The sequence below is a fragment of the Heteronotia binoei genome, chromosome 12 (genome assembly GCF_032191835.1).
Source record: "Heteronotia binoei isolate CCM8104 ecotype False Entrance Well chromosome 12, APGP_CSIRO_Hbin_v1, whole genome shotgun sequence".
In the NCBI taxonomy this organism is placed as follows: domain Eukaryota; kingdom Metazoa; phylum Chordata; class Lepidosauria; order Squamata; family Gekkonidae; genus Heteronotia; species Heteronotia binoei.
Genome location: NC_083234.1, coordinates 57835668 through 57852195, shown reverse-complemented (window position 1 = coordinate 57852195; position 16528 = coordinate 57835668). Strand labels below are relative to the sequence as shown.

The 16528-nt window shown below is 43.0% G+C and overlaps 1 protein-coding gene across 2 annotated transcripts in view; it reads left to right on the top strand.

Moving 5' to 3' along the window:
• MAPKAP1 (MAPK associated protein 1) overlaps positions 1–16528 on the top strand; it is a 214488-nt gene that overhangs the window by 26534 nt on the left and 171426 nt on the right. For both annotated transcript variants that reach the window (XM_060250673.1, XM_060250674.1), the window contains exons 2-3: positions 4263–4587; positions 9002–9091. In XM_060250673.1, coding sequence (XP_060106656.1) covers positions 4329–4587; positions 9002–9091 — 349 coding nt within the window. In that variant the 5' untranslated portion in view covers positions 4263–4328. The remainder of the gene's footprint in view (positions 1–4262; positions 4588–9001; positions 9092–16528) is intronic.

The window sequence follows — 16528 nt, the reverse complement described above, 5'->3', positions numbered from 1 at the left end:
AAATTCTGCTTTGTGAGCTACTGGTATTAAAGTTGTGAGCTAGTGGTGTTAAAGTTGTGAGCTCCTGCATAAATTATTGTGCGCTGGGGCCATTTTTCCTGGGCTAAGACAAAAATGTGCGAGCTGGAGGCTAAAAATCTGTGAAAAGCTCACAGTAACTCAGCTTAGAGGGAACACTGGCCATCAACCCTCATCCCAGGGCTACCCCTCTCCCTCCTACATGATTTAAATTATCCAGGAAGGGCACCCAGGAGCAGTCACTGCCCCTCCCATGCTATTTAAATGCTATCAGCTGATTGATGAGCTCTGAATCATGTGAAGGGGCAGCAGGAGCAGTCACCAGCCTTCTGCACAATTTAAAGGACCCCCCCATGGCCCCTAGATATGGGGCTGGTTTCTCCTCTCCCTCCTATTTAGTTAATACCAAAAACAGCCAGCTTGGCTTAGTCTTCTTGGTCTGGGTGTGCTCTGCAAATGTTAAAAAGCTTGGGTTCAAATTGTGTGCATGTGTGGTTAAAGATCCAGGGTGCCCTTAGTTGCCAGACATTAAACATCTGCTAATGGCTTGCCCTGGGACAACAGTCTCACCTCCTCTTTTTACATTAAAGCAATTACAGCCCAGCAAAAGAAACTGGACTTTCACGATGACTGAATGCTCATTCAGGCTCAAGGAAAGAAAGTGGCTTTAATCTCGACACCTTCATTCCCAGATCTAATTAGCACAGAGGGCCTGGGGATCACTTTCCTCTTCCAGAGGAGTCCTGCATGAATAAAGAAATACTGCTGACTGCATCAGTACTCTTAACTGACTCTCTTTCCCTCTTTCTTTCCTCTTTTATGGTTTCTGTGCCAGCTTTTCAGCGATAAGTCATGAAGGTGGAAGCAGATAGTGCGAACAGTGCAATTTAGGATGATAATCTGTGGTGGGGAGGGAGGGAGAGAATGAAGATTGCTGGAAGGAGGGCTAGAAAAGGAGTGCAGGTACTAGACTGGGGGAGGGGGGGGAGATAGAGATCCATGGGAGGGTTCCAGTAACTCTCCCCTTCTCCCGGCAAATTTTACAGCCACTGAAACTTTGTGGACAGAAGCCTGTCCCAGGGCATTTCTGTTCAGTCACACTTCCCATAGAACTTCCTCTCAGCTAACTGACATTTAGGAAAAAGAGCAAGGCTTGGTTCACACATGTAGTGGAATGTGTTGGTGAAGGGCTGAGCTGAAAGGATTGTGCCACATGGGAATAGACCAGGGTTGGCCAAACTAAGAGCCACACAGAATAAATGTCAGATGTTTGAGAGCCGCAAGACATAAATGTCAGATGTTTGAGAGTAACAAGACATGAATGGCAGATGTTTGAGAGCTGAAGGAAGGAAAGGAAAGAAAATGGGGAGAGGTAGAAAGAAAGCAACTTTAACCTTTAAATGCATTCTTCAAGCTGCCAGCTGGCTTGGCTTGGAGAAGTAATTTAAAGAAACAAATGCCTTCTCCAAGCTGGTTGGGAGCTTCCAATAGCCACACAATATGTGTGAAAGAGCCACATGTGACTCCTGAGCCGCAGTTTGGCCACCCCTGGGATAAACTGTGAATTTTAATGTGTGTGTGTATGTATGCAGTGATATGGGGTTTGGGGTGGAAAATTTTCCAATCCACATTAAAATTAAAAATTTAAATGTTTAATGTTAGCAAAAGAAGGCAAATACACCATGTAAAAGCACCAGGGCTTGCCCATGCACCACGTCCCACATATTTAGCTGATCTAAAATGACTGATTTGCAGCACAGCAGCCCTGACATATGAGGGAGGAAACACCCCCCCCCCCATTTTTTCCCACTTTTGGAAATTCTCCCACATCACTGTTTACATGGGCAAATGTTCAAAATTTGCATTTCTCACCTGCACTGTAGAATGGTGCAGTCCATTTTACTTCATTCTCCTGAATATGCATGCACCTGGCTCCAGACCTTCCTTTTTAGACCTAGTTGTCACAAACCACAGATGAAGAGGTAAACTGGACTGTACCACTTCAGACTGTAGATGAGGAGTCATGCAGTGTAATGCTTTTGTGTGCAAAAATTAAGTCCCTGAACCAGCATCTCAGAGAAAAAGCTAATTGTAAACCACTTCCCCAGATTCTGTTCTTTGCAGGGATTTGAGGGGTGGGGGCACTTAGCTCAGTATTGTCAACTCTGATTTAATAATAATAATAATAATAATAATAATAATAATAATAATAATAATAATAATAATAATAATAATAATAATAATAAAATTTTATTTATATCCCGCCCTCCCCGCCTAAGCAGGCTCAGGGCGGAATCTATTTGACTGTAGATTCCCAAAGTGTCAGGCCTGTTACCTGAGATCATTCAACTAAAGGTGGCAGAGATCAAACCTGGGATGTTCTGTATGCAAAGCGACTTTCATAATGCAGCTCTGAGAGTCCCCATGGCCTTCTGGTGCATCCAGTTGAGTCCTAACTCAGAATTATACAGAGCCACACTGCTGCTGCATCTAGCTCAGTATGTTCTCCTCTGACTGGATGGTGACTCTCAAAAGTCTTCACCTGAAAATGCCTGTTCTCAGCATCTTATCCTCAAGGTGTCAGTGATGGAACCTGGAGTGTTCTGTACGCAAATGTACTCCACCATCAGACTGTAGTTCTTCCCTGAACCTGAAAATCTTTTTGTTGTTGTTGTTATTTTTGTGCTGTTCCTCAGACATTTTAGGTGGACCAGCACTTAAAGCAGGTGCCCTGTTGCTGATACACGCACTGTGGTCTGTGGCATGAGTAGCTGCAGTCATGTAGGAGTATTCAGTCATACGAGTTCCCACCTGCAGTCTGAAACAATGAAGCGCAGGCCTAGGTTTGCCCAGTAGCACTTCCCCAGAATCCCATGCAAAGTAAAGCTTGCTCCTTTAACAGGAGATCAAGCATTGAACCTACAACCTTCACACTGAAAAGCAGGTACTGTACCACTAAGCCATGGTCCCTCCCCAGTTGTCAATGCTCAAAATGTACTGTGTTCATGCAAAAATGTTGTCTTTTCTTTAGCGTCCTCCTTAGTCTCAGGTCCAGAACAGATAACAGAAGCCAAGCATAAAATGAAAATGTATATGTTTGCATGGCCAGTTCCTTAAAAAAACAACACCCAAAAAACAGTAAAGCAAAGGGGAACCCCTTCCCAATTTAAATTAATGACTTCTTCTACTGATATTGATACTCGACCAGGTACCTGAGTACAGAATACATACATGATACATTAGTTGAAATGGTCACATGTTCAAACACATGCATAATTTTCCTTTATTTCAGCTTCTCTTGAGCTTGTTGCCACACAATGTTTTAAAGAGATCAGAGGTGGTTTTGACGTATGAGCCCTTCGTGAAAGGTATATTGTGCATCTGTGTTAATTATTAAACTTTTACATTATTAGATTCCCCCCTTCTTTTTAAGTCCTAACTTGCTTTTTTATTTCTGTTGTTAATACAAAGTAGTGCTTATAAAGAAGAAAACTGTACACTTAATAAACATTACAATATTGGTTTCAGCGCAGTGTGAGAACATGATTAAAAAGTTAATTAAGAATTATGAAGGGCAACATTAAATCACCATTTAGACATTACTATAAGATATTTAATATTTGTTAATATACTGTTAATAACGCTGCTGATAAGACACAGGATGTTATAAGACACATTTGAGACACTGCTCAGACAATGGTAAGAGGGTGTTAAGGCACTGTTGAAGCCATTCAAAACAACCATCAATAATAATATTACTAGGAATACTGTGCCATGTATTTCGTATTCATTGTGTCGAAATGGTCTGTCCAGCCTAATATGCCTCCACTAGCACCTGGGCAAGTGCCTGGAGGCATACACAACAGACCACAAAGGCAACAGCCATGAGCATTAAATGGAACCTCCATGTTCAGATGTAGTATGTATTGGATTACCAGATACTGGGTTAGATCCAGGGTGATGTTTTCACTAATGGAAGGCATGTGTTTCAGTTGGACAGAACATTCCTACCTCTCCCTCCTCTCAGCAGCAGCCCAGCATTATCCCTGAAGTGCTGCTCCTAGGAGCAGAAGACCCTCAGGAATGGAGTGAGAGACAAATAGAGGGTCTGCAGCAGAAAGAGAGAGAATCACATTCAAAGGAGGGAGGATGGCCAACAGCCATTAGCTGACCTGCATGAAGATATGCAGACAAACTCCTTGGTTTTCTTTAAAGCATTTCATGTGTTATGCTGTTGTTTTTAGGCACACGTGTAGCTCATCATGGAACAGAGAAGATAGTAGGAGAAGGTGGAAGGATTCCCAAACAGGATGGCCTTCTTGGATAACCCAACCATTATCCTGGCTCACATCCGACAGTCGCATGTGACCAGCGATGACACGGGGATGTGTGAAATGGTCCTGATTGACCACGATGTCGACTTGGAGAAGTTCCAGCCCTCTTCGGCCAACGGGGACAGTGGCTCAGAAACGCAGGGCAGCAATGGCGAGTCTCAGGGTTACATATACTCCCAATCAGTCGACATTACCTCAAGCTGGGACTTTGGCATCAGAAGGCGGTCAAACACAGGTGAGCTTGTCATGAGATTGCGTCAGGATTCTCTGGAACTTGAACCAGGAGCCTCAGAGTCAAGGACTCAATCCAGCACTGCATATGTTGAGAGTTGAGAGTTGTAGAATTCAAGTGGAGTGTGATATCTGTTCCGGAGAGTGGCAGGCAGTTTGAAGCCTCTGCATTGGCCAGGGGGCGGGGCAGAAAGGAGGATGAAGGCAACAAGCACTACACAAATGGCAGGTTTCAGGAGTCGATGGCCAGTCCAACTCGACCCTGCCCCAGCTGCCAGAGCTGAAGACAGCCATGGCCCAGATTCACCCATGTGAGGAAAGCCAGGACAGGGAGGTTTCTGGGCCCTAGCCAAATCACTCTGATACAGCCAAGAATAAGGCAGAGAGCCAGGCAGAGGCAGGGAAGGGCGTGGTCAGAAGGCTGAGCTCAGACTTAGGAAAGGCCAGACTGGGGGAAGTTGCAAGGCAACCCTGAGACCACGCCCATCCCTGCCTCTGCCTGGCTCTGCCTTATTCTTGGCTGTGTTGCCTGTCCCCAATTGGAGGCCCTCCCCCCACTTCAGGGTCATCAGAAAGTGTGTGGAGGGTGGAATATCTGCTGGACACTCCATTGTACCCAATGGAGACTGATTCCCATAGGATACAACAGAGAACTGATCTGTGGGTATCTGGGGCTCGGGGGCGGGGGGGCTGTTTTTTGTGGTAGAGGCACCAGATTTTCAGCATAGCATCCAGTGCCTCTTCTCAAAACACCCCCCAAGTTTCAAAAGATTGGGCCAGGGGGTCCAATTCTGTGAGCCCCAAAAGATGGTGCCCCTATTCTGCGTTATTTCCAAATGGAGGGAAAGCATTTAAAAGAACGTAGTCCCTTTAAGAACTCCCTTTCGAGTTCAGTCGTGCTTGTCACACCCTTGCTCCTGGCTCCACCCCCAAAGTCCCCAGATACTTTTTTAGTCAAACCTGGCAACCTTACCTGAACAGCAAGGTGAAAGGGCAGGCAAGAAAGCAGGCAGTGGAGGGGAAGAGGGAGGAGAGGCTTCCTTTTTCTTTTATAATCTCCCAGATGGAGCAGATAGAAGGAGATTAGAAATAAGTAAGGCAAGGACAGGGCCAAGGAAATTTATAAAAGGGAAGAGGGCAGCCAGTCTGGGGATGGAAAAAGACCTGTGTTGGAACCCTCTCTCTTTTTCAATTCTGAGGTTGGTGGGCGAGTTGCACTCTTTACTGGTGGGATGGTGGATGGCAGAAAGACTGTCTAGACTCTAGAGGGTGGAGAGTGACTCACAATGTGCTATATGGAACATTTCTTGAACCAGGCAGTTGTACTGTATCTCAATATGTTTTGGGTAGTAATGTCTGTCCTCAGGGTGGGGGGGGGGTCTCATAGCAATGATAAAATGTATGTTGCAGTTATAGAAGACTATGGGCGTTTTCGCACTGACCTTAATCGGCAGCGACGCCCCTCTTCACCGCGCAGGATCTGTGCGGATTTCGCACCAATTGCCGCGGAGCACCCGGAAGAGCCGCAAAGTCCCGCGGCTTTTGCGGCGCAAATGGAAACTGGTTTTTGGTGGTTTCCATTTGCGCCACAAAAGCCGCGGGACTTTGCGGCTCTTCCGGGTGCTCCGCAGCAATTGGTGCGAAATCCGTGCAGATCCTGCGCGGTGAAGAGGGGCGTCGCTGCTGATTAAGGTCAGTGCGAAAACGCCCTATGTGTTTCAAGTGACCATTCCCCATAGAGCAAGCATGTATATAGCTGTCATCTTTCATCCTGAAATTCTGAAAATATCAGTGTGGATATTGTGAAGGGAGTAAATTCAGAGAGTTCCTTTCCGCTGGAATCTTTGCACACCCCAAAAGCACTTCATTGGAGGAAGGGTCACATGGTAACAGCACAGGGTGCAGCACAAAGCGGGAAACTGCAGGACACACACATGCCTGCGCACACAAGCCCTTGCTACACTCATGGTCAAGCTCACTCAAGTGATGGTGGAGATGATGTCTAACAGCTACCATTTTGTGCTGTGTAGCCTCCCACCTATTCCCAATGGCCTCTCAACCCCAAGAGCAGCTTTTCAGCCACAGTTCAGGAAAGATTCTCTGTAACTTGTAATTCATCCTGACCATCCGTGCTTGAACCATTAGATTTAAAAAAAAAAAAGTTAGAGACTCCGATCTTGTGTTTGATTGGTAGTTGTGAAATCTCTCTTTACTTTCTCTCCTCCCTCCCACCACACACACACTGGTCTGGACAGTGATTTACCTCTAGACCCTCCATCATATGCACATATGGTGTCCCCTAAGTCTTCATAATAAGCAAAAGATGGGAGGAGATCCTGATCCTGATTTCTTATCAGTAATACAGACAGCTAAATTTCTGCATTTCAGAGGTAGTACAACACCACCTAGAGCTCAGAAGTAAATTCTGCTGAAATAAGCAACCTTGCCCAATTATGAACAGGAAACAGTATTTTAAGAAAATAACACAAAGCTGTCATTAAAGAGGCTTAGGGGGAGGGGAGTGCAGCTTTCCCTCCCATTTACCACAGCTAAATACAAAGGCAAAAAGCCTGCCCACGGATCTCCATGAATAAGCCTCATGTCGTCCCACCTCCCTTTTCCTGCAGCGACGTAATTGGCGGTTCCTCTGTATGTAGCAAACCATAGTTTACCACTGAATCCAAGGTGACTGACTGGCTTGTGTTTGCCCTGGAAATTGGAATTCTGAACTCAGTCGCTGTTCAGCATCCTTGTTTTCAGGGTAAGTGCAAATCGTAGTTGGCCATTTCAGGTGCAGTGTGAACATCAAAGTCATTGTCTCATGACAGGAGAGAGAAGGTGGAATTACTCAAATGAGCTCCACAGTTCTAAGCTCATTCTTGTAGCAGCAAATGTCTGACCCCCCTCTGTACCTTAGTGTGGTACAACTTGAACTTAATTATTCCTACAACACAGAGCCATGGTGGATGTAACAAGGGCACTGTCAGTGCACACTCAGTCCTTTTCACTCGAGATGGAAAAGTAATTTTAATATTTGTCATATGGTAATTTAGAGCAGCCTTTTTGGACCAGAGAACCAGTTTGCAAGGTGGGGGCTTGCTCCCCACCACCACCCTTCGGATGCATCCAGTTTATTCCCTTTCTCTGCATGGTGAGCAGATGCACAGGTCAGACCATAGGGTTACTGCATCCTTTAACAGTAGCATAGAAAAGAGAAATTCAAGTGGTGCAGTTTGTCAGACAGGGATGAGAAAGAGGTGCACCTCTCAACCCCCCCTCTGTGGTGCAGCAGTTAGAGATACAGGAGCCCCACTGTCTGCCATTACATCCAGTAATTCTCTCTTTCCTGTTGTATCCTAAAAGACTGCGAGCCTTTCTTAAGCATGTTTGTTCAGTCATGTGTCTCTTGATTTCAGTTGGTCTTGGGTTCTTCCTATGAGTGCTTAGGATCTCATTTATCGTGTGAGATTGCTTAGTTGGTCAATAAGTCTCTCTTTCGTTTACACACAAAAATATAAATTTCATTTCCACCAGCCGTTTCATTTTCTTCCAACATTTTATTCATCATAGCTGCCATGCCAGTTTCTAGCAGCCTGTGCCTTTTAAGGCAGTCTTCCTTACCAGGTTATTAAATTGGCTCTTTTTTTTTTTTTGGTCTCCCAAAATAAATCTGACATTAAAAATAGGGAGAATTTAAGGAGTCAGAGGAGATCCAGCCTTTCAGATGCCAATATTTCACCTATGTGAGCGTGTCCTGTTCAAAGATGTAGAGTCGAAAGATATGTAAAGAGAAAATGCTGTTCATTTTTTAAGATTTGACTAATGTTTGTGAAGATACAAATCATTTATTTTTACTACCTATAAACTGTTTCGGCACACCGAAGAAAAAGCGATGCTAATTTATATAGCGTTGACATTTTATAATTTTCACAATTTTTTTAGATAAAGGATTTTATATTTAAAACTTTAATAGTCTAGTCTGAGTTCATTTATCTTTAATTTTTGAAACGGGGAGAGTAATTCATAACAGTAATTTTATTCCTGTAATGTAATATTCACTTCAGTTCATTTGTGCATTAAAATTCCTTCAAGACCGTTATTAATGATTTATATAATGAAATGTCATATTAATCACAGAAGTTTTCACATTTTATTATTCTCTTCCATGTTAATACTATCTTTATGATCTCTATTAATGTTTTATATCCTCTAATTTCAATTATAAATCAAGAACATTTTCATGTTTTTGTTGGTATTTGCTTTTCAGGGGTGCCACCTTTAAAATTTTATGGCTCTTTTTCCCTCCACCCTACATGCGCTATATAAAACATCTTTATTCATAGAAAGGTAGTTAATTATGTCTTTGTTTATAGTAAACTTTCATTGACAAACTTATCGTTATAATATTTCTCTTCAAGCTCAGAGACTAGAACGGCTACGGAAAGAGAGACAGAATCAGATAAAATGCAAGAACGTGCAGTGGAAAGAGAAAAACACATCCTATTCAGGTAAAAAATAAATAAAAGGAATACCGTTTTTAATGATTTGCCAAGCTTTAACATTTCAATGGTTGTTTTGTTTACGAAATCATTGGTTTGCAAAATTTCATGCGTAAAAGAACAAACACCCACAGTTGCTGAAGTCACACAGGGCAGAAAAAAAATAGAGGGGAATATTCAAATTTGTAAGCATTTCATCAGATCTCTTTTATACTGTGGTCCATAAAAACTAGTCTACTGGGCTCAGAGCTTCAAACTCTCTAAAGTCTTGCCAACAGAACCTGTTCTCCCCTAAGTTTGTTTATGTTTATTTCGATTTATACCCCGCCCTCCCCACCGAGGCGGCCTCAGGGCGGCTTACATCAAAACATAGTATACTATGATTGCAATCATAAAATCAATAAAACCATTAAACAGTACAAGTTAGCTTAGGGATTGTTCCGAATGTAAACCTTCCAGCTGTGTACCTCTATCAATTTATAGCTTCAAATTTGTGCAGAGCCTTTTCCTTGGCCAGATTCAATGCCCTTCTATTAGCCATTTTATCTGACAGATTTCAAGGGACTCCATATTCGAGTAGGTACTGTCCATGTAAGATGGATTGTGTTGAGACTGTCATCCATATTCTTCTCCAGTGTCCTCTCTATTTGGGTCCTGCTGGGATCTTTTGTATCCCATATTGGCCCAATTTTTAGAGACTCCAGATGATTTTAAGGTTCTTTTCGGAAATAACTGAAATAGTAGCAAAATTTCTTTATAGAGCTATGGCTACTCATCCTGATAAGTAGTACTATGTATCAGGTTTTACTATGTTGGTACCTTGTTTATATTTTGTAATCCTAATTTTATTCTGTATGCACTCTGTACTGTCCTAATCTGAAACTTGCCCGACCCTTTACTTTGTATTTTTATATATGCCAATAAAGGTTTGTCTTGTGTGTGTGTGTGTGGTCCATGGAACCCTGACGTCCAGGGGAGGGATGGTAGCTCAGTGGTAGAGCATCTGTTTGGTAAGCAGAAGGTCCCAGGTTCAATCCCCAGCATCTCCAACTAAAAAGGGTCCAGGCAAGTAGGCGTGAAAAACCTCAGCTTGAGACCCTGAAGAGGTGCTGCCAGTTTTTTTCTAGGGGAGGGATGGTGGCTCAGTGGTAGAGCATCTGCTTGGTAAGCAGAAGGTCCCAGGTTCAGTCTCTGGCATCTCCAACTAAAAAGGGTGCAGGCAAGTAGGCGTGAAAAACCTCAGCTTGAGACCCTTGAGAGCTACTGCCAGTCTGAGTAGACAATACTGACTTTGATGGACCAAGGGTCTGATTCACTATAAGGCAGCTTCATATGTTGATATGTTTATGATTTCTTCCTTCCTAATATTTTAACTAAGGGATTTTTATATATTTTTGTTTTACAGTCTGCCTTTAGTTTAAGGATGTTTTTCAGTTTTATTTTAGGCAACTTAATGGTTGTTTAGTGTTGTTTTTATGTCCGTGGCTAGTTTTGATCGACTCCTTCAGGTACTGATCATTTGTGTTGTTTTTATTTGTGAGTTGCCACTAGTCCGTGTCTGGAGGGGAGGCATATAAATCCCCAAAATAAGTAGAGAAAGCAGGATTGTTTGATGGCAGAAAGTTTAAAAGCACTGCTGTAGGCAACCCAAATATTTTCCATTGAGGGGCAGTTTTGTAGGATTGTCAGCAAAAGCATCAAGACTACAAATACCTTGCTCATTACAAATAATGAGAATAGATGAGAGAGGAAAAACTGTTATCTTATGAAGCTACTTCTTATCAAGTCAGAACAGTGGTCCATCAGTCTTAATATTGTCTACTCAGACATATGCTGGTTTTCCAGGGTCTCAGACTGAGAAGAGTCTTTCCCAGTTCTAGTTACTTTTTTTAATGGAGATACTGGGAACTGAACCTGTGACCTTCTGCACGTAACTTGTGATGTCTGCATTCACAAAACATAAGTTGTTGATAGATTCAGATGGGGAGCTGCGTGCATCTGAAGCAATAGAACAAAGTTTGACCGATTCCTCACTAGCAGTTGCTCTGCCCCATGGCTCCTGCTTTCCCCAGCTCAGGTAATCAATTTCCCACCAGTTGCTGTGCAGACACATTATGATCCCTCCAATTTCCCTAGCGTCTTCCAGAGCCCTAAAAAAAAAGAACAGGAAGCCATAAGGAAAATTGGAGGGAGCCGCAGATCAAAATGCACCCACACAGCAACTGGTGGGGAATTGATTACTTGAGCCTGGGAAAGTAGGAGCTTGGAGGCGGAGCAAATGCTAGTGAGGAATCAGTCTTTGAGTCCAGTGGCACCTTTAAGACCAGCAAAGTTTAATTCTGATTATAAACCGGGCTTTTTTTGAGCAAGAACGCACAGGAACTCTGTTCTGGCTGGCTTGCTGTCAGGGGATGTGTCCTAATATGCAAATCAGCTCCTGCTGGTCTTTTTCTACAAAAAACCCTCTGTGAAGCAATGGTGATGTCAGGGGGTGTGGCCTAATATGCAAATGAGTTCCTGCTGGGCTTTGTCTATAATAAAAGTCCTGAATATAAGAATAAGACTTGATAAAAGGTAGCTTTCATGCATGCACGCAAAGGCTGATAACCAGAATTAAACTTCATTGGTCTTAAAGGTGCCACTAGACTCGAACTTTGTTGCGTAAGTTTTTGTGTAGTACTGCTCTTATGGTTTCCTGGTCACAGAGAGAGCAGTATAAGGAGAATGTCTTCCCTCTTGGGGAAGTAGAAAGGTGGGCAGAAGCAGGCAAAGTGTGGTTATGCACAAACCAGGATTCGTTGCAGGTTGACTAAACAGAGTTTGTTGCAAAAACCATGCTTGTTCTTTGTCGTGAACTCTGAATATAGCCTGACTTTCTCATATTTTAATATTTGCTTCAAGCATTTTGCTATCAATATTTATTCCCAGCATGTGCAGTATAATTAATGTCACCAGTTACCTGGGTGTGTCATTGAAGGAGAACTTGTAGTAGGTGTTCTGTGTTGGTCTGTTTTTTCATGGGAGGAGTTCAGCAAAGGTTAACAGTCCTGGAACACCTATTCCACACGATCAGTTAGTTTAGACCAGGGGTGGCCAAACTTGCTTAGCATAAAAGCCACACAGAATTAATGTCAGATGTTTGGCAGCCACAACACATGAACGTCAGAAATTTGAAGGGAGGGAGAGATGGAAAGAAAGTAACTCTAACTTTAAATGCATTATCTAAGCTGCCATCTGGCTTGACTTGAAGAAGTGATTAAAAAGAGAAATGCCTTCTTCAAGCTGCCCGAGGGGGCAGTGCAGGCTTTGAGAGCTGCACAAAATGTGTGAAAGAGCCACATGTGGCTCCCAAGCCACAGTTTGGCCACCCCTGGCTTAGACTATGTTCAACACATTGTTCAAAGGATAAAGTGGAGGTTGCTGCACACCAAGATGGGGGGAAACTGGGACTCTCAATTCACCTCTCTCTCTCTCTCTCATCTGGGATGCTGGAATTTCAATCAAGATTTTGTGCATTTTCTCAGCTGCCTAGATTTCTAACATTTACAGAATCTATAAAATTCATACTGTGGCTGGGCTCCATAGAATGACTTAAATTTATGGAATTGACTTGCAGTAGCTCGCTTTCATTTTATTTTGTTACATCTGTATTTTTCCAGGGAACTCAGGACAATGCATGTGGTGTTACATCGTTTTTAGACAACTATCCTGTGAAGCAGGCTAGGTGGAGAGATAGTGAATATCCCAAAGACACCAAGAAAAACTTCATGAGTCAGGGCTGATCTAAGTGGAACATGGGATATTCCTGAATGTGGCTTCCTGTTTTTTTGAGTTTTTTAAACCTTTAGAGCATTTTATGGCATGGGGCCATCATAGCCAAAGAAGAGCCTCCCCCTGAAATGAGCCTATGCTTGGTGGCAGCTGCCTTTTCCCAGGTGTTCAAAAATACTGCTCAGTTTCCAGAAAGGATCCAAACCAAAAGGCTACATTCTGTATTTTTTTAAATTTGTTCTGTAAATATGTCTCATTTTATTCATCTTGATATTGTACTGTTGTTGAACTACTCCCATTGTGGGGAAGGCAGTATAGAATCTTTTTATTTTAAACCTAACCATGTGCAGCCCCATGAGGTTGCTTTGAAGATTGAAGAAGTGGTACTGAAAAGGAGTGTTTTGTATTTTCCTCCCATGCCATTCCCCAATGTAAATCCTTCCCTTTCCATGCCATGCCAGAACTGCTCCTGATGCCAGATTGCAAATTTGATTGCAAATTTGAACCTCAGTTTCCCAGTTCCAGGTCCAGCTCTGTAACCTCTGCGCAGATCTACCTTGTGAAACTTCTGATTATTTTTCTTTATATGAGCAGTTGACTTCCTATAATATTGCAAATTGGATTGGATCCCCCAGATACATTTCACTAGCAGCAGTAGCAGTTTCTTCTGGCTCAAGGATCTTTCTGCTGGTGCATCAGTGGGATCCAACCCAATGGTTCCAAAACTCCCATAAAAATGTATTGCCATCCACAGAGAGAGAAGAAGGGGCTGACTAACAGCTCTACCCCTCAAGCCTTGTGGAACTTCTTTCAGATTTCTTTGACTCTTGCCCAGTGTTCCCTAGTTCAAACAACAGGCTTCTTCCTCTTCACGTAACCTGTGAAAGCCTGTTGGACTCTTTTCAGTATGCACATCTGGGTGCACCTGTCTCTCATCCAGGAGCTACCTAATCCACTCTTCTGTTTAAGCCCCTGTACATTTCACTCCAGTTGCCCTTCACAGAACCGTCTGCCCTTTGCAGTATCTTTTTCAGAAAGGGAATTGATGGAGGGGCTTGCAGAATTACAAACATAGTTCTAATCCCTGTGAGCACACTATCTTGGATCCTTCTATTAACACACCTGAAAACATGTCTGCTTTTTTATTTTTTTTTAAAAACCCTCTTTCCATGTACTGCTGAACATTTAATCCAGTCTAATCTCCAGTTTGTGCTTTGCATCTGTTCACACAATACATGCATAGCTCTACATAAAATGTTATTTTTTTAAAATTACCTCATTTGTATCCTGCCCTTCCTCCAAGGACATCAAGACAGTGTAGATGGGGATGGTTGAGAAGGGGATGGTTGAAAAGGAAGAATCCACAATCTACACATTGCTTCCTTCTGTGATAAATCACTGGGAAAACAGGCCAGAGCATTCTGGAGACCATACAATGTCCTGGATTATCTCCATCCATTTAGATTAGCCAGTGGCTACTCTTGAATTGAAAGGATGTCAAAGTGTTCTGTTTTAGGCTGGGATTTTGCTTGGGTAGCGTCAGTCAGTCAAGATTTATTGTGGCATCGAGCCATTTACAAAAATATAAAATACTAGAAGCATATATATATATATATATATATATGTATGTATATGTATATATATGTATATATGGATCTCTTGTAAGGATATCAATTACGTAAAAATTGTATTAAAAATCCAATAGGAATATTAAAAATCCAATGGGAGAGAAAGATAAACAATAACCCAAGTTATTATTACAGAGTTAACTGACTTTTCTTGATGCTGTAACATGCTACCCAAAATTTCGCCACAGATTCAGTAGCAGGCCGATTTTCATCAGCCAATAATCAATTACATTATTCCAAATCTGACCTGCCTACCATATCTGCTACAAGAGGTGTGATATATTTATCTCGAACTATTTTGTACCAGTTACACCTAAATAACATCAGTCCTTAATGGTTCTGGCTCTGATTCCTATCCATCATTTCTGCCTTGCATCTCTCTCTAGGCAGCTCAGGTGACCCTGGTTTATCCTTGTGCACCATCTTACAATGCTCGTGTTGGTGCTGACTTGGATGTTGACATCTGGCAAACCATAATTTACAAAGGAGGCTCCCTCCATGGGTTTACAAGTATTCTCCCTCCCCTTTCTCCCAAGCAAATTCATCCCTTGCTTCCCTTGTTAGCCTTATGTGCATTAGCTATAGTTGCTACTAATTAGTTTTCCTCAGCCTTTGAAAAGATGGGCTTGGATCCATCTGAAAGTTTTCATGGAACAAAAAAATTTCTGTCTTCCCCCTTCTGCTCCCCAGTGCTGTTTCTGACGGACAGGGGATCCCTGGGCAAGAGTCAAAGACATGAAGGTGGAGTCAGAGGTTTCGTGGCGGGAGAGGGAGTGTCAGAAATCCCTATCCTTGTGCTTGTGGAAATTCTCCAAATGCATTCATCCTGTAGTTTGCAAACCATGGCTATGGGGGAACCCCCAAGGTAGCATTATCCACAGTTAGTTTTAGAGACATGGAGACTTCAAAACCATAGTTAACAGGAGGGGTGCAAACTAACTCCCAGTTTGCAAACCCTGCTTGCTTTGCAACAAGCGAGTGGGCCATCAACACTGCATAGTAGATGGCACAGGCAGTGCAGTTAAACTTCTGATATTAGAGATTTTTTGGCCCTTTTCTCTCCTCCCCGTCTGTGCTGTTTTCCCACGTGGTCGCCAAATTGCATGAGGTTTCAGCTCGAGTGAAAAAAGCCTCACTGAAGCAGATGCTATGCTAAACAGCAGCGACAAACTCTAGAGATGTTCTCGAGGTCTGTGCCAGCTGAGGAGACAATAAAGCGACACCTCCCCAGAGTTTTCCAAAGAACAAAGCTACATATTGAAACACTCACTCCATGTGGTCAAACCATGGAAATGCATGCCTGGAACTCCAGGGGACACGATGCTTTCCAAAAAGCCACAAGAAAGAACTCTGTGTAGTGCTGGCAAGAACATAATTGCAAATTAGATTTTTTTTTTGTCTTTAAAATAAGCATAATAGCGGGAACAAAGCCTGTCATATACCTAGCATGCATAATGGTATATTTGCCCTCACTGTTAGGAAAGAGAATTTAATTGTACTCTTCTGAGTTAACCCTTATCTTGCACGACCCTTCTGGGTATCTCTGGGTTTTTTCCAGGTGCCCACACCTGTGCTTCCTGCCTGTCGATACCCAGGCAGGTCTGCTGGCTCAAAAATTAAGTGGAAGATATGACTTAGTTGCAGCCTGACAAGTTTTAATTTGGCAGTTTAACAAATGAAGCCCTCCCCACACACACACACAATGCCAGCTTTGGAAGTCCCCGTTCAATCTGCCTCTGCAGCGGTTCCAGTCCTCAGGAGGGGCAGCGTGTAAATCTTTGGGACGTGCACCAATCCAGGCAGGCGGATGAAGAGCAGAGCTGGGAGCTGAGGGCAGGCAGATTGGATGCCGATCTCCCAGCAGTGATTGATTGAGTTTGGGGGCAACTTGCTCCTGGAGCAGATGTGGCACAAAACCCCCAACCGGATTCAGAAAAGGGAGCCTTTATTGCTAATAGGCAAAAAATGCTACAGGTTTCAAGCTGCTTTCATTCTGTTTTTTTTTTTAAAGGGTTGTTGTAAAGTAAACAAAAATGTACCACCAGTA